Source organism: Cibotium barometz, chromosome 63 (genome assembly GCF_041138505.1).
Source record: "Cibotium barometz isolate CiBa-2024 chromosome 63, ASM4113850v1, whole genome shotgun sequence".
NCBI classification, from domain to species: domain Eukaryota; kingdom Viridiplantae; phylum Streptophyta; class Polypodiopsida; order Cyatheales; family Cibotiaceae; genus Cibotium; species Cibotium barometz.
The window spans coordinates 3,212,896-3,235,211 of NC_141108.1; the positions used below are offsets into that span (position 1 = coordinate 3,212,896).

The following is a 22,316-nucleotide window of genomic DNA, read 5'->3' on the forward strand; positions in this document are numbered from 1 at the left end:
GGAAAGATCTCCGAAACGTGCTGTTGTGGGATACATCAAGTTGAAACGTTTCCCCTGTTAGCTGAAATGTTTCGGGCAGCCGTTCGGGCTTACCGAAACGCGTTTCGGTCCCCTACCTATGTCAAAACGTGTTTCGGCCCTCAAAAACAGCCATTTCAGGCCGTTTCCTGTAACTATGGTATAAGCTAGAAGGACTCATTCGGTCATCTTGATCATGAGAATTTCTTGGTTGCACCATTGCAAGGATGTGATGTATTGCTAGGAAAGCCGTGGCATCACCGCACTGAGCCACGCAAGGAGTAAAAGACCACCCATATTACTTTATGCATATAGGCCGCATGCATGTTATTGATGATGGCCAAGAGGAAGACTCCATCCCAGTTGTATCTCATGTTCATATTAATAAAGCAATGAGAAAGAGTGTTTCCGCATACTTAGTCTTTGTTCGTGATAAGGTTAAATGTAATGATGTATGTGTAGATACTCTCACAAGTAAAAGGCTGAAATTTTTTAATGCATACAAGGATTGCTTTGCAGATGCATTACCAGGAGAGCTACCTCCTGAGATACCCGAGGATCATCGCATTGATTTGGTGCTAGGTAGCTCCCCACCAAATTCCTGCATATAGGGTAAGCGAAGCACAGCAAGAGGAGATTATGAAACAAGTGACGCATCTTTTGGACCGAGGTTTGGTTCAGCAAAGCTCTTCCCTATATTACTCACCGGTCTTGCTAGTGCAGAAGAAAGATGATTCCTTCCGTATATGTGTGGATTACCGGGCTTTAAATAAGCTTATTATCAAGACCCAGTTTCCAATCCCGCGCATAGATGACATCCTCAATAAACTTAATGAGTCTGCATGTTTCAACCGCATTGATCTTTAGTGTGGGATCACTAGGTGCGTGTGGCACCATAGGATATACACAAAACGGCATTCAAGACGTCATTTGGACTATATGAGTTTTTGGCTATGCCGTTTAGTCTTACGAATGCCCCAGCCACATGATGGATCGCATTTTCCGTGAGCATCGGAAATTCACATGTGCGTTTTTTTATGATATCTTGGTATTTTCCAAGAATGAACAAGAGCACCGCAACATTTGGCCATTGTTTTTGAAGAGCTTCATAACCACAAGCTCTTCATTAATGCGAAAAAGAGTGAATTTTTCTTTCCGAGATTCACTATTTGGAACATATTGTATCAAAGAATGGCATAAGGATGGATCTTGCAAAGATTGAAGCCATTCGAAATTGACCTGACCTATCTTCTATACATCAAGTACGAAGCTTTTTGGGTTTATGCTCATATTACATGCGTTTTATCAGACACTTTGCTGAAATTGCTTCACCACTGCATGAGCTCACCAAGAAGAAGGCAGTCTTTAAATGGACAATTGATGAGAAGGAGACTTTTGTTCGTCCCAAGGATACTGTGATAAGTAGGCCTATCTTACTCATTCCAGACTTGCAGAAACCTTTCTATGTGGAGTGTGATGCATCCCCGGAAGTTGCATTGGGGCTATCCTAAATCGAGAAGGACATGCCATAGCTTATAAAAGCCGTCGTTTGCATGATGCAAAACTTTCTTTGGGCATTTATGAGAAGGAGTTGTTGAATGTGATTCATGCCTTGACTATTTGGAAACACTACCTTCTTGGGGCTGATTTTATGGTCAAAACACATCATCAAAGCCTAAGGTACTTCTTGATGCAAACAAAGCTTTCGGAGAAGCATATGAGGATGGCAAACTTATTATCTATATTTCATTTTCAAATTATGCACGCTCCAAGAAAGAAAAATGTGGTGGCGGATGCATTGTCTAGAAAACCATATGTGGTTGTAGCGTCAATTACCTCACATGGGGACTTGTCTACCATGCGTGAATTCTACCATACCGATGGTGATTTTGGACATATATGGACTAATTTAGTGGCTGGACATGCACATGTCTCTTATGTGATCAAAGAGGGGTATCTCATGAAGGATAACTGCCTATGTATTGTGTCAAACATGAGACAAAAAGTCATTAATGAGTGCCATGCTCCACTGTATGCACGACATAGAGGCATAATGCCTACTACATGCATGATTGAGCGTTACTTCTTTTGGCCAGGAATGCGCAAACATATAGATGCATATGTACGTGCATGTATCACTTGCCAGAAAGTATCATTTTGCTCAAGCATTTGCAAAAAGCTCACCTTGAGTTCCCTATTACTGATTGGAAACTAGTGCTTGATACACTAGAAGAAAAATCAAAAAGTCAAATAAACAGTTTGTTTTTTTACAATTTAATAACAAAACAAAACCATCTCTAACATGTATGCATGTGCTGCACATTCCAAACCAAATGTCTAGGGGACAAGGACCAAATCATGCATCAGATAGAGAGATCTGAGGCTAGGGTTTGCTCGAATAGCTTGACTGAATGCTGGTAGGGGTGCTCCAGGGGAGCTAGAAATAGGTGGTGAGTTGTGATATTTACTGCCTGTGTATCTCTCAAGTGTAAAACACACAGGTGAGAGCTTGGTAAACCTAATAGAGATTAGAACCACCTGCCTTGGAGGAACAGATGAGGAATGAGAAAATACCGCAAATGGCATCATGAGCAAGATTTCCTGCAGCATTCCCAAAAGTTCCATAGAACTGTGTATACCTTCTGCATATAGAAATCATTCAAAAAAAAACAAACTATCATTCTCAGATAAACTAACAAGAATTCTTTAGTCTCTTATTTTCCATATTTAGCACATATCTATATAGACTAGAATATCTTCACACTTAAATATTCAGAATTAACTTTCAATTGCACGAACAAATGTGGAGATAGAGAGAGAGATTTAACATCTATGAAAGACCCAAAGGGCCTATGAGACCAAAAGTAATACACATGATCTGTGGATAACTATATGTCAAACAAAACGTGAAAGGAAGAAAACTAGCTACCCAAAGAACAAGACCCAGGTATTACCAGAGAGAGAGAGAGAGAGAGAGAGAGAGAGAGAGAGAGAGAGAGCTATATTAATGTCGACGGAAGACCCCAAGGGTCTATGAGACCTTGAGTAATACAGAGGTACCATGGATATACTGAGCCATGGAAGAACTGGAAAGGGTTTATGTGATCTATCACATCTCCCTCTCTCTCTCTCTCTCTCTCTCTCTCTCTCTCTCTCTTCACCATTGTCATGGATTAAACTTCTCCTTGAACCCTCATCTCTCTCCCTACACTCACATCATGGAAATCTTTCACCCTCCATAGCTTGCGCTTCAGATCTTGTAGATACCATTATGGTATCAGAAGCACATTCGTATGTTTCATGCTGTTTTTCTTATTTCTGTGTTTTAAGGTTTTTGTCTACGTTTTAGGGTTTTTGTCTGTGTTTCAACCCATCTTTGTGCTGATTGACCACCTCCTACCTACGTTTTCTAAACTGAATCATCATGGCTGCATTTTTTATGCTGTTGCTGCTGCCTGAGTTTTCTTACTGCTGTGCATTACACTTGATGCACTGCATCTACATGTGTTGTGCGTTCAACCACTGCAGCAATCAAAACCTGCCCTGCCTGCTCTGCTGTGATCCAGCATCTGCGCCGCCTGTCTCAGCCTCTACCAGCCATCGTCCACACCGTGCCTACAACGGATCCTCAGCTCCAGATCGTGTCGAACTCTAAGTAGGGAACGTAAGCTAAAAAGAAGCCAAGCCTTTTATAGAAACAAGGCTTACAAAAAGACGCCCAAAATATTCAAATTTTGGGGGACTTCAAGGGCGGAGAACCCATGACTACAAAATATTCAGATTTTAGGGGACATCCGGGGCATAGAACCCTTAACTCGTACAAAAAAGGACTAGAAAGCCCAATCATAATCTTCCTCGTCAAGAGAAAGATTTTCCATGATAGTGAGGGATTGATTGCTCTTTGGCCATCTTCTTAAAACACCTGTCTTCTGTACATCCAAGCTTTTTGCAATAGGTGCACTAGATGGTCCTTCTTTCTTGATTGCCTTTCATCTTGAAGAGGAAGGCTTTCTCTGACTCAGGTGTTGCTTCAGTCAGCTCTATAAGACGGCGGTCTTCATCAATGAAAATTGCTATCAACTCGTCATATTCCATCTTACGAGACATCCTTAATACTGGTAGGATCTTATTGTATTTTGAATTCATCAACTTGTGCTTTGCGCCAAGTGCACCAAAAGGGGGTTCCCTTGTGGACACATTTTTGTGCACTTTTGGGGCCTAACCAGTCCCCAACCCTAGTCAGCCAGATCTCAACCACTATATATGGGGCATTTGGGCTCATAAGCAAGGTAGTTTTCACGCATTGCAGACCCCAGCTCTGGTGGCCACCTCCAAGCAGCCTGTCAAGAGCAAAAAATGAAAGCAAGAAGGGTTTTCCATCTCTGAGATCTCTCACTACCTCTCCGCAGCCCGCAAGGAGAGAACACAAGTCACCAGTTCAGTCCCATCCAAGCTGCTGTTTTCCAGCAGTTTCAACCTATGCTTCATGTGTGTGTGTGTGAGCCTCCATCTCTGAGAGGTAAACACATCTACAATTCAGTTATGTGTTTTGGGCAGATTCAGCCCCGTTAGTGTACTCATTCATCACTGCAGTAATAAAGTGAATACTCCTCTCAAAGCAGGAAGCAAGGGGAGGGGCACACACGCATGTGCGGAGAAGGGGGAAAGAAGGGGGGGTGGGGGGGGAGAGAGAGAGAGCTTCAGTGGGTATTGGGAGCCCATCTAGTATGCTGTACATACTACACGTTCTATCTCTCTCTCTCTCTCTCTCTCTCTCTTTCCCCAATCACTATTATTAGCTAGTTTTCCTTTTCATTCAATTTCTTTCCATGACTCAATATTCATGGATTCACTGTACTACTTTTTCGACTCATAGAACCTTGGGGTCTTTCAAAGATGTAAATATAACCTTTCTTTCTCTTGCATGATTAAATTCACATTGATTCCTATCTGCAAGGCTAACAAGAAAGGCCTACAAACTTTCCACATGTTACATCAGCATGAGATCAAAAACAGTCCTTCATCCCCAAGTGGCAAGGAGGTGTGTCTCGGTGTGGCATCCCATGGAAAGTCTCTCTTCTGCTAAGTTTTGGGTCTCTTATGTGTTCAGAGTGAGTGAGTGAGTGAGTGAGTGAGTGAGTGTGATTGTGATTGTGATTGTGACTGAGTGTGAGTGTGAGTGTGAGTGCGAGTGCGAGTGCGAGTGAGAAAGAGAGAGAAACCGTGCCTGTGATATGACTTTCCCTTCACGAACTTAACTTCTGGAGAATCCCATGCCAAAGCAAAAACCACAGTCCTCTTTTCATGGGGCGGAACCACCACTCTCGCTGAAACTGCTGCACCAATGGAGGAGCCTTGTGTTGAAGGTGGCAAAGGTTTTATATCCCAATTACCACAGTCAAATGAACCATGCTGCCAAAAAATTTGTTTCAATTGACCAAATTAACATCTAGTTCTTTCCCTACCACTTGTCTTAAATAGAGATTGATGTATGCAACAACTGAACTGACCTCTTTCATCTCCGACCACATCTCTCTTGCAGAAAGCTTATTTCTTTTTCCTAATAAGCTGTATGAAGGGCAAACAGATACAGAGACATCAGAGGTTTCCTGAGCTGCGATGGCAAATGTAATGGGAGAAGAGGTATTCGCTATCCTGCACAGCATGATTGATAAAAATGAAATGAGTCAAACGTTCAGATAACGTCAGTTGGGTAATAGATATCAGATGGAAATGATACATGATCATCCAGCTTACTGAAAGGAGGCATCTATCAAGCAAAATGAGATCACATACTTATGGTGAAGAAGTGCACCACGAACTCCATCTTCTTCACTGAAACCAAATGAAAAAATTAATGTCTTTCCACCAGAAAAACAGCACATTTGCTGAAAGGCATATCACATCTCTACTACCCATGCAACTATGCTGTCAAAAATAACGCTTGAAATGAGAATAAATGGAAATGGTGGTGAAGGTACTGTGGGAAATCGTTGCCACACCTTTATCCTGGGCCTGAATCTCCCTAACTTACATGAAAGGAGTATTGAAGTGGCCACCAGATAGTTCTGAGCTTCCACCAACAGAATTCTGCATATCACCCCAAAAAAAAAACAAAAAACAAATTTCTTTTTTTTTTGTGGGGGGGAGGGGGGGAGGGGCGGGGGCGATAGAGGACCTTGATCAAAGACAAAATAATATTTCTTTGCGCACAAAAAAATTGCAAAGAGTGAAGAAATTTTGACCACTTACTGTCCAAGTAAAAAGCAAGCTCACGTTTGCTGTATCTTTACCAGTATTTGCAACCTGCAACAACAAGCAACAAAGCATGTGTAAGTGGCACCTGCTCACATGAACCATCTTAATATATATACCTAGATGAATCCAGGAACATGCCCAAATTCACCTTTTAGGAAAGTGCATGTTATATACTCATGGTAGTCAACCCTCAAGACTATATAACTATCAACTCCATTATGCATAGTATGGACTAGACACTACGACATCCCCACTCACGTCATCAGTGCCCAACAGTGGGTGTAGAACCCTGTATCAAGATATGCTCTCACACACGCACTCCACACACACACACATACATAAGAGCATATATTCACACAAAGGCCTTCGTACTGAGTTTCTTATCAAACCTCCGGAGATGCAGGGCAAACTCAGCCATAATGAAGCCTAGCACTAAGGGAAGTAGCAAATAGAAAGAATTAGTACAGCAAATAAGTAGTTGATAGGGCAAATGCACCGCTAAAGATAGAAAGAATTGGCACAATATCAACTCGCCGCAACTCGGACAAAAACTTCGCAATGTGAAATCTACATGTCCGCTAATACAGCTGAATTATATACCTAGATGAATCCAGGAACATGCCCACCATCTTAATCTACACATTAGCTTCAAAAACTGAGCTCAAAGATGCATAAGAAACCTGTCCTTTGACGACCTCAAACACAATCCGTAAAGACTTCTTACATGCACTTTTGAGGATAGAACAATTATTGTTACACGAGAGCTTCTATATATATATATATATGTATCAACAAATCCTAGCATGCATGTAATTTTTGGAGTTATGAAAATAGGAAAACTTTTTACACACTCCCTTTTCAGCTTCTAGACTCTTATGCATGGCTGACACGTGATATACTCCACACAAGCAATTCCAAAATGTGGCACCCCTCTACTGCAAGAGTTCCACGTGGCAGTGGACCACTGGCTGAGGTTGGCGCACAAATACAGCAAGTGCATATACAGGTGCGCAGTCCCCTGGAGTGTGCGGATGTAACATGCAACGGAAGTATTCGTATTGAAGGATCCTGTCACACAAATGCTCACACCGTCTTTTGTATCCTTACTCAAACTTTAGAGAGATATGAGAGAGAGAGAGATGAGAACTGTACACCGTATGGAGTCCTGAATTACCCACTGAAGGGCCCCCTATCTCGTTACCGAGATAGTATTTGCTTTATTATCTTTATAGAGATTGACGGTGTGACTGATGATAAGCCAAACGCAATACCTCTGAAGACCAAGTGTTGGGCTGAACTGTACACTGCTGTAGAAGCACCAAAGATGTCCAATCTCTAGCCTATGCACTCTTCCCAATGGAATGAGGGAGGGATGCAAAGCTAGGGTTGAGAGAGGGGCTGTCTGGGACTGTTCTAGATTGAGTATGAATGCTGTAAATGAATATGAATGCTGCGTTTTACCCTCACCAAGTGGCTGGAGTAAAACGATGATATGATGAATGCTGAAAACTGTATGGATGCAGAAAACTCAAGGTTTACTGATGGCTGAATGTGAGAACTACTGCGTTTGCTGATGGAGGGCTGAATGCACAAGCGTTGATGCTCCTCTTGCTGTAGAACGACACGCTTCTCCAAAACGCATGGAACTGAAGTGGATGCAAGGCTGAATATGATGCGCCTGAATGCTCTTTGCTGAATATGAATGAATGAGAGAATGATTATGCAAGGGCTCTATTTATATAGGCTGAATGAGCCAGTCTGCTGGCTACTGAGCTGGCCGATTGCTCATGTCCAATGAATAATGCATAAATGTGTATAAAATGCTGAAAATGCTGGAAAAAATACCAGAAAAATCCTAATAAATATCTTGATAAATACTGGATGATATCTCGGGTATCTAGATACTATGCATGAATGATGTGCAATATGCAAGATGCTTTCTGATACAAACCCTAAGGTGTCTACTGACAATATATGCATGAATGCATCTCTTTAAGTGGGTTAAGGGACTTAGACTGACTGACTGACTGTTTGACTTGCTATGGCTGAGAATGACCTACGTAGCTCGTGCCTGACTTATCCTGGACTAAGGATTACAATGGGGTCACGGCATATAACAAATATCATCCTAAATGGAACTAATACTGTACAAATGTTGCACTGCTGATGATGAGCCAGTTTGTCACCATGCACTACAGTGCAGAGTGCATGTGACATTCCCTCCTGCTTAGCTTGGCGGCAGGTTCATGGCTTCCAAGTAGTCCGCCAACAACTGGGGGCACTCTTGAAAGAATTCCTCGTCTAGCCATACGGCTTCGTGGGTACCTCGATCTCGGAATTTCACATATCCGTCGACCGGAACCATGCTTCCAACGATGAAGAAGGTTATGCTCGGGCTCGATGACTTCTACTTCATCTACCACGTCTGGCTGCTGTTCATCTGAAACATCAAACACTTCTGGTCCAACATATGGTTTTAGCAAGAAACATGGAAAACATCATGCGTCGTCCAACTAGTAGGCAATTTTAACTTCATGGAGACATCACTTAACTTCTTAACTATTGGAAAAGGTCCAAAACTACGGAATGAAAGCTTGGGACAACGTTTGCCTACTTGTTTCAATCTTTGTTTCATGATACGCAAATAGACCCAATCCCCTTCCTTGAAGTGGACATCGCCCTACAACTAAGGAGTCATGGGCATCATGGAGAAGAGCGGAACGCTTTTCCCGAATGACACAGAGAACCGCCAACCGTTCTGTACTGAATAATGGCTAGGCTCAAAATTGAGGGCCAAAATGTACTGAGTACCAAACTCAGGGGAGTCGACACATTGGTCTTTCATACTATCTAAGTCCTTCCCCATGATTTCGAGAATGGTAGATTCTTGGACCGCCTGGATGCTGGCCTTCTGACAAAGAGCATCTGCTACTACTGGGTTATGCTTACCAGGGATATATTCAATCATTCCTCCAAACTGTTGGAAGAGTTGACTCCACCTGGCCTGTCGATCATTCCACTGGACACTTGGCATAGCTTGAAGCCACTTAAGTGCTTGGTGGTCTGTTTTTACTGTGAAGACCTATCCATAAAGAAAAGGCTTCCAATGTTTGAGCGATGTGGTATACCGAATAATTCTTTTCGGCGACATTAACTTTCTACTGTAATATGCCACGGGTCTATTGTCGTGCTGGAGAATTGCACCTATGGCTACATTGCTTGCATCGGCATTGACCTCAAAAGGTTCATCCCAAGATGCTAACTTTAATACACGCGCTTCTGAGGCGGCTTTCTCGAGTGCACAAAATGCATCAAGCACCTTGCTTGTAACTGAGACTTTCTGCTTGCGAGTCTTCACCCCCTTGAGAAAGTTGGTAAGAGGTGCTACAAGGTTGGAAAACTGATGGACATGGGTACTATAGGCCTGACAAAGACCTACGAATGAGCGGATTTCTTGGGCGGTCTTAGGAATGTCCCAATCTAAGATTTCATTAACCTTTGATGGATCCAGTCTAATCCCATCAGAACCGATGATGTAGCCCAAATATTGAACTTCCTTAACACCAAAGACAGACTTTTTGGTGTTTGTCTTTCTCATGCTGCTCCTCAGTGGCTGAGAAGACTAGTATATCATCAAGAAATATGAAAACACACTTCACAATGAGGACTGCAAAAATCCTAGACATCATCTTATTGAATGTTGCGGGTGCATTTGTAAGCCCAAAAGGCATGACTACGAACTCGTAGTGACCACGCTTCCGGAAAGCTGTTTTTGGAATCTCAACTTAAAAAATGCGGACCTGATGGTAACCACTCGTGAGGTCGATCTTACTGAAAAATTTAGCACCGTCTAAACGCTCCAAAATGTACTCAATCCTTGGCATAGGAAACTTATTCTTAATGGTGAGTTTATTTAATGACTTGTAATCTACACAAAGGCGTGCAGACTTGTCCTTCTTTTGAACAAATAGGATAGGTGCAACAAATGGTGAGGAAGAAGGCCGAATAAATCCGAGTCTGAGGAGCTCACATAACTGTTTTTCTAACTCACCCTCTAAAGTCTTGGAAAGACGATAGGGAAACCTGCTAGGAGGATCCGATCCAGGGACCAAATCAATATGATGGTCCTCAGGGCAAGAGGGTGGGAGACTGGGCGGGAGATCGTCCCTGAGCGTCTGAGCAGGAGGTCTGCTAACTGAGGGACTGAGGATGAGATGGATGCTACCGATGAGGTAGAGGCTGTTTGAGCACGAACATAAAGTAGTGCTCCTTCTGCTCCCTTGCGGATAGCTCGTCGGGCCTGGAGATGCGAAATCAATGGGATACCAAGAATGCTTCTATCCCCACGAATCATGACAGGCTCAGGATTTTGTTAGCCAACTGGGGAGAGATGGCATCCTCAGAACTACCCATATCGAAAAGGACTACAAACTATCGACCCTTGGCAGAGCCATAAGCTCGGATGAGGCTCTTATGTGCAGCATCGCTCTCACCCTCTCGCTTAGCATCAAATACCACGGATGGCATAAGATGCATAGAAGGTAAAAGTTGAACCACATTGGTTGTAGTAGGCGGGACTCGAGGAGCTAGGGAGACTGTGGCAACTGTGGCAGAAGGGGCTTTAGTGGCTTGTTCGGCTTGCAATTTGTCGCAATTCTTCTTACCATGCCCTATGATGTGACAAAAAAAACATCTGTTTTCTGACTGATACTTCTTTTTCTCCTCTAGAGGAAGATAACCTCCAGTAATGCCTACTTTAGCCTTTTCATCGGGAGTTTTCTTAGGCTTAGATTCTTTATCTTTCTTACCTTCTGAATTGGAGCTATTACTGTCGTCCTTCTTAGCATCTTTAGAAGATGCATTACCTTTCCCTAGCTGTGCAGTGGATTGCTTCTGCTGGGGTTTGGTACTGGACTAAGATGATTGCTTGGGCTTACCTCCGTTCATCTTCATTTCGTCATTCTGAGCGATAGTCAAAGCCCGATCATATGTACTGGGTTCAAAGTTACGAACTGTGTACCGAATCCACGAATGAATTGCTCCATCTTGGCCTGCGCAGATAGCCCTAAACTGTTGTGCTAAAGTAATAACCTTGCCGGAAAACTGAAGCACTGGGGATCCGTTCTGTCTGAGTCCATAAAACTCATCTACCAGACTGGTCATGTACTCGGGCGAGAGGAATCTGGTCTTCAGGTCATGGACAAAGGTATCCCAGCTAAAAGCTGTGACACCTGTGGTCTGGTCTGTATAAAGATTAGACCAATGCTGCCACCAAGTGACTGCCTCACCAGTGAGATGGGGAGCCGCTACATGGACTCTATCCTGAGAATCTGTGATCCTAGCTAATGAAAAATGAGTAGTAAATTGATGAATAAACTGATTAACTGCTAAATGATCACACTTACCATCATACTTACTGAAATTTTGTTGACTGCGAATGACGGTAGTTGATGCTGCGGACTGTTGGCTGGTGGCACCTGAGGCGGGAGATGCTGAAGAGAGGTACTGGTATCTAAGATGAATGGCCTCCTTTTCCCTTTGGTGCTCAAGTAACATACGTTCTCGATCGAGCTCTCGTTGGTGCTCCCGAGCGGCGAGTTCAACCTGACGCCGGTCTTCGTCGATCCTGCGTTGGGCTTCCTCTTAGTCCCGTCTTTCTGCTTTTTCTTGTTGTTTTCTTGCTTCTACTTCTGCTTTTTCTTCTCTCCTTCGAGCCTCGTCTTCTCTCCTTTGTTGTTCCATCTGAAAGAAGAGGGAGATGTAGTCGAGAAAAGCTAGAGGCGGAGGAAGACGTGCTGCAGCTGCCTCTAAGGGTTGAAGATGCTCCATGAGCAACTAGTTCTGAGCTCTAAGAAGAGCTATGGTGTCTGCGGTTCTCGGAAGAGTAAGGTCTCCTTCAGGGGAGACTTCTTCCGGCTGATGGGTACTCTCCACTGTCGACATGATGCTGAAGTCAGTGGTCGTGCCGGAAAGCAATCTGACCATCCAAGGATGCTCTCACGCTAGGATACGGTGTGTGTGGACAAGCTGAATCTAATACCAATGTAACATGCAGTGGAAGTATTCGTATTCGAGGATCCTGTCACACAAATGCTCACACCATCTTCTGTATCCTGAGTTTCGCGAGTTTAGCAATCCACTTTAAGATTTCAAACTTTAGAGAGAGATGAGAGAGAGAGAGAGAGAGAGATGAGAACTGTACACCGTATGGGGTCCCGAATTACCGGGCCCCTATCCCGTTACCGAGATAGTATTTGCTTTATTATCTTTAAAGAGACTGACGGTGTGACCGACAATAAGCCAAACGCAAGACCTCTGAAGACCAAGTGTTGGGCTGAACTGTACACTGCTGTAGAAGCACCAAAGATGTCCAATCTTAAGCCTATGCACTCTTCCCAATGGAATGAGGGAGGGATACAAAGCTAAGGCCGAGAGAGGGGCTGTTTGGGACTGTTCTAGATTGAGCATGAATGCTGTAAATGAATATGAATGTAGTGTTTTACCTTCACCAAGTGGCTGGAGCAAAACGATAATATGATGAATTCTGAAAACTGTATGGATGCAGAAAACGCAAGGTTCATTGACGGCTGAATGTTGAGAACTGCTGCATTTGCTGATGGAGGGCTGAATGCACAAGCGTTGATGCTCCTCTTGCTGTAGAACGACACGCTTCTCCAAAACGCATGGAGGCCGAATATGATGCACCTGAATGCTCTTTGCTGAATATGAATGAATGAAAGAATGATTAGGCAAGGGCTCTATTTATATGGGCTGAATGAGCCAGTCGGCTGGCTACTGAGATGGCCGACTGCTCATGTCCAATGAATAATGCATAAATGTGTATAAAATGCTGAAAATGCTGGGAAAAATACCAGAAAAATCCTAGTAAATATCCTGATAAATATTGGATGATATCTGGGGTTCCTGCAATGGTCTAGATGCTATGCATGAATGATGTGCAATATGCAGGATGCTTTTTGATTCAAACCCTAAGGTTTCTACTGACTGTATAAGCATGAATGCATCTGTTTAAGTGGGTTAAGGGACTTAGACTAACTGACTGACTTGCTATGGCTGAGAATGATCTACGTAGCTCGTGCCTGACTTATCCTGGACTGAGGATTACAATGGGTCATGTCGTATGAGAAATATCATCCTAAATGGAACTAATAATGTGCAAATGTTGCACTGCTGATGATGAGCCAGTTTGTCACAATGCCCTACAGTGCAGAGTGCATGTGACAACGGATGTGTGCATGGACAGCCGGGCAAGGCCTGGACAGTGCAGCCAGAAATCATCATTATAAAGCTAGCCATGGACATAAATAACTGGCCGCCAACAGCAGTTTACATGCAAACTAGATATACTCATGCATATATATACATATACATATATGTATATGTATACATGTACATGTATACATATACATATATGATATACATATACATATACATATATGTATATGTATATGTATACATATACATGTATACATGTACATATACATATAAATATACATATACATATATGATATACATATACATATACATATATGATATGTATACATATATGTATACATATCATATCATATATATGTATACATATCATATATGTATATGTATATGTATATGTATACATATCATATATGTATATGTATATGTATATGTATATGTATATGTATATGTATATGTATACATATACATATACATATATGTATACATATCATATATGTATATGTATATGTATACATATACATGCATGTATATGTATACATATACATATACATATATGTATATGTATAGAGAAGATGCTATGTAGGATTCCAACGCTGATATTTTGCAAACGTTTATGATGATTTCTAGGTGCACATATATATACATATATATATATATGTATATGTATATGTATTCCAACGCGGATGAAGGCAGACTCCCTACAACCACGGTCCATTACTCTTTACTTTTGTACTGGGTCAGATATTGGGCTTTCTGGACCATATGGCAGGATCACAACATGAGATATTTTGGGAAACCGTTTTTGCAATCTTATCAGTATTTTAGAAGCTCCTTACGGCAATCTGTTTATGATGCTTGCCACCAAGGAGATCTTCATCAGTCATGCCTGGAAATAGTTTCTCTTTGCTTCTGATTTCCCGTTGAGGCTCTCCGTTTTGGAGACTCTCATGTAAATTTCATTGATAATATACTGTTTATGGATTTACCCAAAAAAAAAAGTATATGTATTCCAACGCTGATATTTTGCATATACATATACATATATGTATACATATACATATATGTATATGTATATGTATACATATATGTATATGTATATGTATATACATATATGTATATGTATACATATATGTATACATATACATATATGTATATACATATACATATACATATATGTATACATATACATATACATATATGTATATACATATACATATACATATATGTATACATATACATATACATATATGTATATGTATACATATATGTATATGTATATACATATACATATATGTATATGTACACCTAGAAATCATCATAAACGTTTGCAAAATATCAGCGTTGGAATACATATACATATACATATATGTATATGTATATATATGTGCACCTAGAAATCATCATAAACGTTTGCAAAATATCAGCGTTGGAATCCTATAGAGCATCTTCTCTACAGTGCAAATCCAGGCCAAGATATACAGCAGTGTGTTTGCGGCTAGGCAGTCGCGTCTTCCTCCTTAGTCACGCCTTTTGTACTAGAGATTCAGTTGTATGACTTTCTTCTTGTACATAATACAGATCAGTTGTCACCAATTGGCCGACCATTTGGTCCATCTCCAATTTTGTGTCTCGTTCACTTGAGGCCAGGCCGGTGTCTCATGTGAAGGGGCCAATATTTTTGCATAACATGGACGAGAGCCAGACTGGTGCCACCCGTGTGTTAGCACGATGGTGTCATATGGACGGCGGGAGCCAGACTGGGGCCACCCGTGTACGACCTGGACTGTGTTCTATCCATGGGATTGTCACGCCATGGAAGAGCCAGTTTTTGTGCCGTGTCTTGCCTATGGGACTATCACTCCATAGGGAGGCTCGTGCCTGGATCTGTGTCTTACCTATGGGACTGTCACTCCATAGGAAGACCGGGATTTATGTTTTCTGTCGTGCCATTTTTGTGCCCGACAGATGTTTTGTACTTGTTCCATGAACGGGAGATATGTCCATGATACTATTTACACATGCATTCATGTTTTGCATGTTTGGAAATGTTTTCGCATGACTTGTATTCTTGTGTTTGCCTGTTTGACGTGCCACTTACTGAGCGGGGACGCCTGCCAGTGAGTCGTGAAGTTTGCTCCGTCTTCTGATGAGTTTTGTTGCGTGTGAACAGGTGGTAAAAGTATTGCACTTGTTTGTTTAATAGCTTTCTTTCTAACCTTTATTTTTATAAGGTTGTAAGTTCACATTCATTTAAAAGTGGGCACCCATTATGGGCACCCACGTATGGGCCAAGGTGGGGAGGGAAACCCCACTCTTAACCCTTTATGTGTCGGGGTGGGTGCATGGCCACCTACCCACACCCCACCTTGAAGCTGGCCGCCCCCATGCAAGCGTGGGGAGCCGGACAGCTGTGGTCGTGTGCTTCCTCTCCAACACCTACAAAGAGGCGACCATCCTATCATCCTGGAAGGAGACTTTTGCAGGCGACCATCCTCTCCTCCATAGGCGGCTACCCTTGCTCTCTCTCTCCGGCAGGCGGCAGTGCCTCCTCCAGCATGCTGCGCTTGCTCTCCACAACAGGCTGCACTCCTCTCCATAGGCGGCTGCTCCCTCTGCCCTGCAGGCGGCTGCGCCACCCCACAGGCGGCTGCAGCCAGGTGGTTTCTACACTCCTCAAGCGGCTGCAACCAGATGGTTTCCGTGTTCTTCAGCTGGCGCCTGCACCTTCTCCTCTCCAAAGGCGGCTGCGCCTCCTCCTCCTCCCTTGCAGGCGGCTGCAACTCTTCCACAACAGGCGGCTGCGCCCTCTTCCATAGGTGGCTACAGGCGGCTCTGCGCTCTCCTCTTCAGGTGGCTACACCTTCTACACAAGCAGCTGCTTCTCCTCCTCCTCGACCGGCTACTGCGCCCTAGTGTCCATCTCTAGTAGCTGCACACAGACGCCTCGGGTATTTGTCTTCCATTAGCGAGCTACAAGTAAGTGGATTCAGATTTAAGTAAAGGATTTTGTTGTAAATCTGATAAAGGATTCTCTCTACCGCTAACACCCGTTCGGTGCCGGGTAGTCCAAGCTTTTGGAGAGCCACGGTCCATGGGTGCCGAGATCGAGAGAGCCAGGCGTTAGTACGGGAGCGCCTGTTTGTGCGTGGTCCTAGAACACCAGTGGGGCGCTCTCCGCGGATTCCAGTGAAGGCACAGGACCGTAGAGACTTGACCACTCAAGTGGTCGCACTCCTTCGAACGTCTACTTCGAGTCTCTTGTTTGGTACTGTATTCATCTCAGTTGTACATGGACATCATCTAGTTCATTGAACCCTTGGAGCATTGTATTTGTTAAATACTCCCAATAATATATCATATATTGAGGGGGGGGTCGGTCCGTTCCGGCCCCAGTGCTGGTGTCCATTGATCAACATTTCATTTCATTTTAATTTTCAGTTGTTATTAAGTTGTCTATTCAAATTGTGATATTTAAGTTGTGCTATTACGCGTGTGGGTGTCCAATGGAGTCTATTCCCACTTGACGGGATCGGTTTCATTGGTATCAGAGCACGGTTATTTCCCTCTTCTTAGTGGGAAAACGAACCTATGCTATTTGGACCATTGTGGACAGGTTTAGCAAGCAAGCTCATTTCTTGCCCGTCAAGAAAACCATTAAAGTTGATCATATGGTAACGCTTTTTCTTGCTAATATCTTCAAGCATCATGGTATGCCTAAATCCATTGTTGGGGATAGAGATCCCTGGACTACAAGCCTCTTTTGGAGAGCTTTATTTGATAATATGGGCACTAAACTTGAGTTTTCATCAGCTTATCATCCCCAAACGGATGGCCAAAGTGAAGCTGCAAATTCAGCCGTGTTGGATTTCTTGAAGTGTTATGTGGCAGATCAAAAGACTGCATGGGAGAAGTATCTTCCACTTGTTGAGTTTGCCTACAACAATACGATCCATGCCTCCACGGGAAAGGCCCCGTTTGAGATTATTTATGACAGAGTGGTTTTCCCACCCATCCTTCGTACAAAGGATGAGATTTTTGCAGCTGATGAATACGTTCGTGACTTGGATGTAGCCTTTGCTCAAGTACGGACAGCCATTGCAAGGTCACAAGATAAGCATAAAATGGCTGTTGACAAGCATAGAAGGGACATGCAAGTCAAAGAAGGTGATTGGGTTTTGCTGAAATTTGAGAAGGCTAGGCTTCGGAAGAGGCCGGGATGAGAAGGATCATATCCTAAGCTTTCTCCTCGCTATTATGGACCCTTCAAGGTGATTCAAAAGATCAATGAAGTGTCATACAGGCTTGATTTACCTAGTCATTGGAAGATTCACAATGCATTTCATGTGAGTCTTTTTCGGAAATATGTGGGGCCAGATCCTGACGAGCCTGTCACAGAAGATCCGCCACAGATTAATGAGCTTGAGGAGATCCTCCAGCCAGAACAGATTGTCTTTCACAAGGAGCGAAAGCTACCTGCAGGAAAGCTTTCCAGGAGATACCTTGTTAAGTTCAAAAATTATTTGCCCATTGATGCAAATGGGTAAACGAGGATTATTTTATTGACTACCCACAGTTGTTGCAGGCATATCTTGAGGCTTTTCAGTTGAGGACAACTCTTTAGAAGCCCGGGGGGATGTCACCAATTGGCCGACCATTTGGTCCATCTCCAGATTTGTGTCTCGTTCACTTGAGGCCAGGCCGGTGTCTCATGTGAAGGGGCCAGAATTTTTGCATAACATGGACGAGAGCCAGACTGGTGCCACCCGTGTGTTAGCACGATGGTGTCGTATGGACGGGAGCCAGACTGGTGCCACCCATGTATGACCTAGACTGTGTTCTATCCATGGGATTGTCACGCCATGGAAGAGCCAGTTTTTGTGCCGTGTCTTGCCTATGGGACTATCACTTAGGGAGGCTCGTGCCTGGATCTGTGTCTTACCTATGGGACTGTCACTCCATAGGAAGACCGGGATTTATTATTTCTCTCGTGCCATTTTTGTGCCCGACAGATGTTTTGTACTTGTTCCATGAACGGGAGATATGTCCATGATACTATTTGCACATGCATTCATGTTTTGCATGTTTGGAACTGTTTTCGCATGACTTGTATTCTTGTGTTTGCCTGTTTGACGTGCCACTTATTACTGAGCGGGGACGCCTGCCAGTGAGTCGTGAAGTTTGCTCTCTCTTCTAACGAGTTTTGTTGCGTGTGAACAGGTGGTAAAAGTATTGCACTTGTTTGTTTAATAGCTTTCTTTCTAACCTTTATTTTTATAAGGTTGTAGGTTCACATTCATTTAAAAGTGGGCACCCACGTATGGGCCAAGGTGGTGTGATGTGCAGCGGAAGTCTTTGTATTGGAAGATCCTGTCACACAAATGCTCACACCGTCTTCTGTATCCTGAGTTTCGTGAGTTTAGCAATCCACTTTAATACTTCAAACTTTAAAGAGAGATGAGAGAGAGAGATGAGAACTGTACACCAGATTGGGTCCCGAATTACCCACTGAAGGGCCCCCTATCCCGATAACGAGATAGTATTTGCTTTATTTCTTTAGAGAGAATGACTGTGGACTGTAGATAAGCCAAACGCAAGATCTTGGAGGATCGGAGATTGGCTGAAATGTTAGAATGCTGTAAATGCTTATGAATGTTGTGTTACCTTCACCAGATGACTGTTGCATGTATGGATGATGCACAGAAGGCGGGGTATTGCTGTAGAACTGATGCAAGACTGAAAACGCAGGCTGTACTGCTGCTGGACAGAAACGCAGGTGTGTTGCTGCTGGACAGAAACGCAGATCAGTACGGCTGCTGCTGGACAGAATACGCAGGCTGTAGGTGCTGCAGATCTGTAAACGCAGATGACTGTAGGTGGCTGGTGCACATGCAGAAAACGCTAGCTGAATTCTGGCGTTGAACTGAGGCTGGACTGTATGCTGAATCAGGGACTGATTTGATGCTGAATGCAGGCGCCTATGGCTGTAGGGACTGCTGAACTGCAGGCGTTGGATGAACAGGGCTGGATGAGACTAGTCTAGTGCTGAAGCAACCTCAAGCTCTCCAAGGGCTGGATGAGACTAGTCTAGTGCTGAAGGCAAGGGAAACTCCTAGGGCTGAGAAGGAAAGCTCTTAGCACACTGAAGACTGAATGAGAAACTAAGCCCTATGCAAGCCTATTTATACTAACTGGAGGTTGGACAAGTTGGCTAGTCATTTAATAAAGTTTATATTTATAAATGACAATAAATGCTAAATAAATACTATAAAATATGAAAAAAATACCAGATAAATCCTAGTAAATTCCCTAAGGCTTCTGGGATGTTCTAAATGATGCACAGGCATATGAATGTATATTATGCAGAATGCAGAGTGCTTTCTGATGCGAACCCTAAGGCTTCTACTGACTCTACATGCATGAATGATTCTCTCCAAGTGGGTTAAGGGACTTGACTGACTGACTGACCCGCTAAGGCTGAGGAATGACCTACGTAGCTCGTGCCTGACTTATCCTGGACTGAGGATGTACAATGGGGTCACGGCGTACGACAAATATCATCCTGCTGGGTTCTAATATTGTACAATTGTTGCACTTCTGATGATGAGCCATCTTGTCACCAAGCACTGAGTGCAGAGTGCATGTGACAGGTGGGGCAAGGAAACCCCACTCTTAACCCTTTATGAGTGGGGGTGGGTGCATGGCCACCTACCCACACCCCACCTTGAAGCTGGCTATCCCCATGCAAGCGTGGGGAGCCGGCCAGCTGTGATCGTGTGCTTCCTCTCCAACACCTACAAAGAGGCGACCATCCTATCATCCTGGAAGGAGACTTTTGCAGGCGACCATCCTCTCCTCCATAGGCGGCTACGCTTGCTCTCTCTCTCCAGCAGGCGACAATGCCTCCTCCAGCAGGCTGCGCTTGCTCTCCATAGCAGGCTGCACTCCTCTCCATAGGCGGCTGCTCCCTCTACCCTACAGGCGGCTGCGCCACCCCACAGGCGGCTACAGCCAAGCGGTTTCTGCACTCCTCAGGCGGCTGCAGCCAGACGGCTTCCGTGTTCTTCAGCTGGCTTCTGCACCTTCTCCTCTCCAAAGGCGGCTGCGCCTCCTCCTCCTCCCTTGCAGGCGGCTGCAACTCTTCCACAACAAGTGGCTACGCCTCTCCCAGGCGGCTGCGCCCTCTTCCATAGGTGGCTACAGGCGGCTCTGCGCTCCCCTCTTCAGGTGGCTACACCTTCTACACAGGCAGCTGCTGCTGCTGCTCCTCGACCGGCTGCTACGCCCTGGTGTCCATCTCTAGTAGCTGCACACAGACGCCTCGGGTATTTGTCTTCCATTAGCGAGCTACAAGTAAGTGGATTCAGATTTAAGTAAAGGATTTTGTTGTAAATCTGATAAAGGATTCTCTCTACCGCTAACACCCGTTCGGTGCCGGGTAGTCCAAGCTTTTGGAGAGCCACGGTCCATGGGTGCCGAGATCGGGAGAGCCGGGCGTTAGTACAAGAGCGCCTGTTTGTGCGTGGTCCTAGAACACCAGTGGGGCGCTCTCCGGGGATTCCAGTGAAGGCACAGGACCGTAGAGACTTGACCACTCAAGTGGTCGCACTCCTTCGAACGTCTACTTCGAGTCTCTTGTTTTGATACTGTATTCATCTCAGTTGTACATGGACATCATCTGGTTCATTGAACCCTTGAAGCATTGTATTTGTTAAATACTCCCAATAATATATCATATATTGAGGAGATCGGTTTCATCAGTAGTTTAGGACTCATATCTGCTGTATGTGTTTGATTCCGCTGCTCTTCTTTAGCACATAGGCACAAGCGTTCTATAGGAAAAATAGTATCCCAGCTCATTGATACAACCATACAGCAGGCCTAGAAAGCAACAGTCCTAAATGCCACCAACCCCACCTACCACCTCCTTACGATTGAGTCGATTACTCACACTATATTCAACGGCTACAATCATGCAAGAATGATCAACAGACATAGACAGGTTGTGTATTTCAGTATATTCATAAAGTACAAAAAGGTACATGATTTCAAGCAACCATAGGCATGCCCCAAAAAGGTGGAAAACCCTATCCTACCTATCTAGACGGCAAACTCTTGTAGAGAGTCAAATGCCCTACTATGAGCAAAGTGATGCCTTTTATAGGCCTTAGAAAGAATAGTAAATTGGCCAACTTGCTGTCAGCCAGTTCCATGGACATGCATAAATCATTCGCTGCCGACACAATCAAAAAGATGCTCCACTACTGGCCGACAAGGTCTTGGTCCTCACACCATGCCTTCCATGCCTGTGACAGCTGCTACTGCTCCAAAACCTAATGTTTTATTTGGTGCAAATCAAGGATTAGCCTGCCCATGTGCATGCACATGACATCCCCTCTTGCTAAACTTGATGACGGGATTCCAACTTCGAACCCCAAATGACTGTCATCATCCCCTGTCTCCAAATATGGTCTCTCCCATACCGGTCATCCTTCCCTTCCTGACAACCTTTTCACTGAAAACCTTGCCTTAGGTCTCTGAATCCATTCCAAATCTGATGTAGAGATCGTAGCATATGTTCCCCTTTGTCCCGTTGCCTCCTTGCCCTGTCCCTGAACATACACATGAATCCTTCTTCTTGAAAACTGGTCCGGGCACCCTTGGCTCCACCCCTTGGATGAACTTCATCCCTTAGAGTGCTCCATAAAAGCTTATCGGGCAGCCCCAACTGCCTACCAACTCTCATGAAACTCTCCCCTTGGGGTTGCCTGACACCAACCAGCTTCTGGGGGTTGACACATGCTGTGTTT

General features: G+C 44.0%; 1 protein-coding gene across 9 annotated transcripts in view; it reads right to left on the minus strand.

Moving 5' to 3' along the window:
* The window catches only part of LOC147603573 (uncharacterized), a 49,532-nt gene that overhangs the window by 23,615 nt on the left and 3,601 nt on the right, over positions 1–22,316 (minus strand). For all 9 annotated transcript variants that reach the window (XM_086796371.1, XM_086796372.1, XM_086796378.1 and 6 more), the window contains 6 exons: positions 6,271–6,324; positions 6,053–6,108; positions 5,815–5,853; positions 5,529–5,673; positions 5,246–5,430; positions 2,593–2,660 (listed from right to left, as the gene is read on the minus strand). In XM_086796371.1, coding sequence (XP_086652497.1) covers positions 2,593–2,660; positions 5,246–5,430; positions 5,529–5,673; positions 5,815–5,853; positions 6,053–6,108; positions 6,271–6,324 — 547 coding nt within the window. The remainder of the gene's footprint in view (positions 1–2,592; positions 2,661–5,245; positions 5,431–5,528; positions 5,674–5,814; positions 5,854–6,052; positions 6,109–6,270; positions 6,325–22,316) is intronic.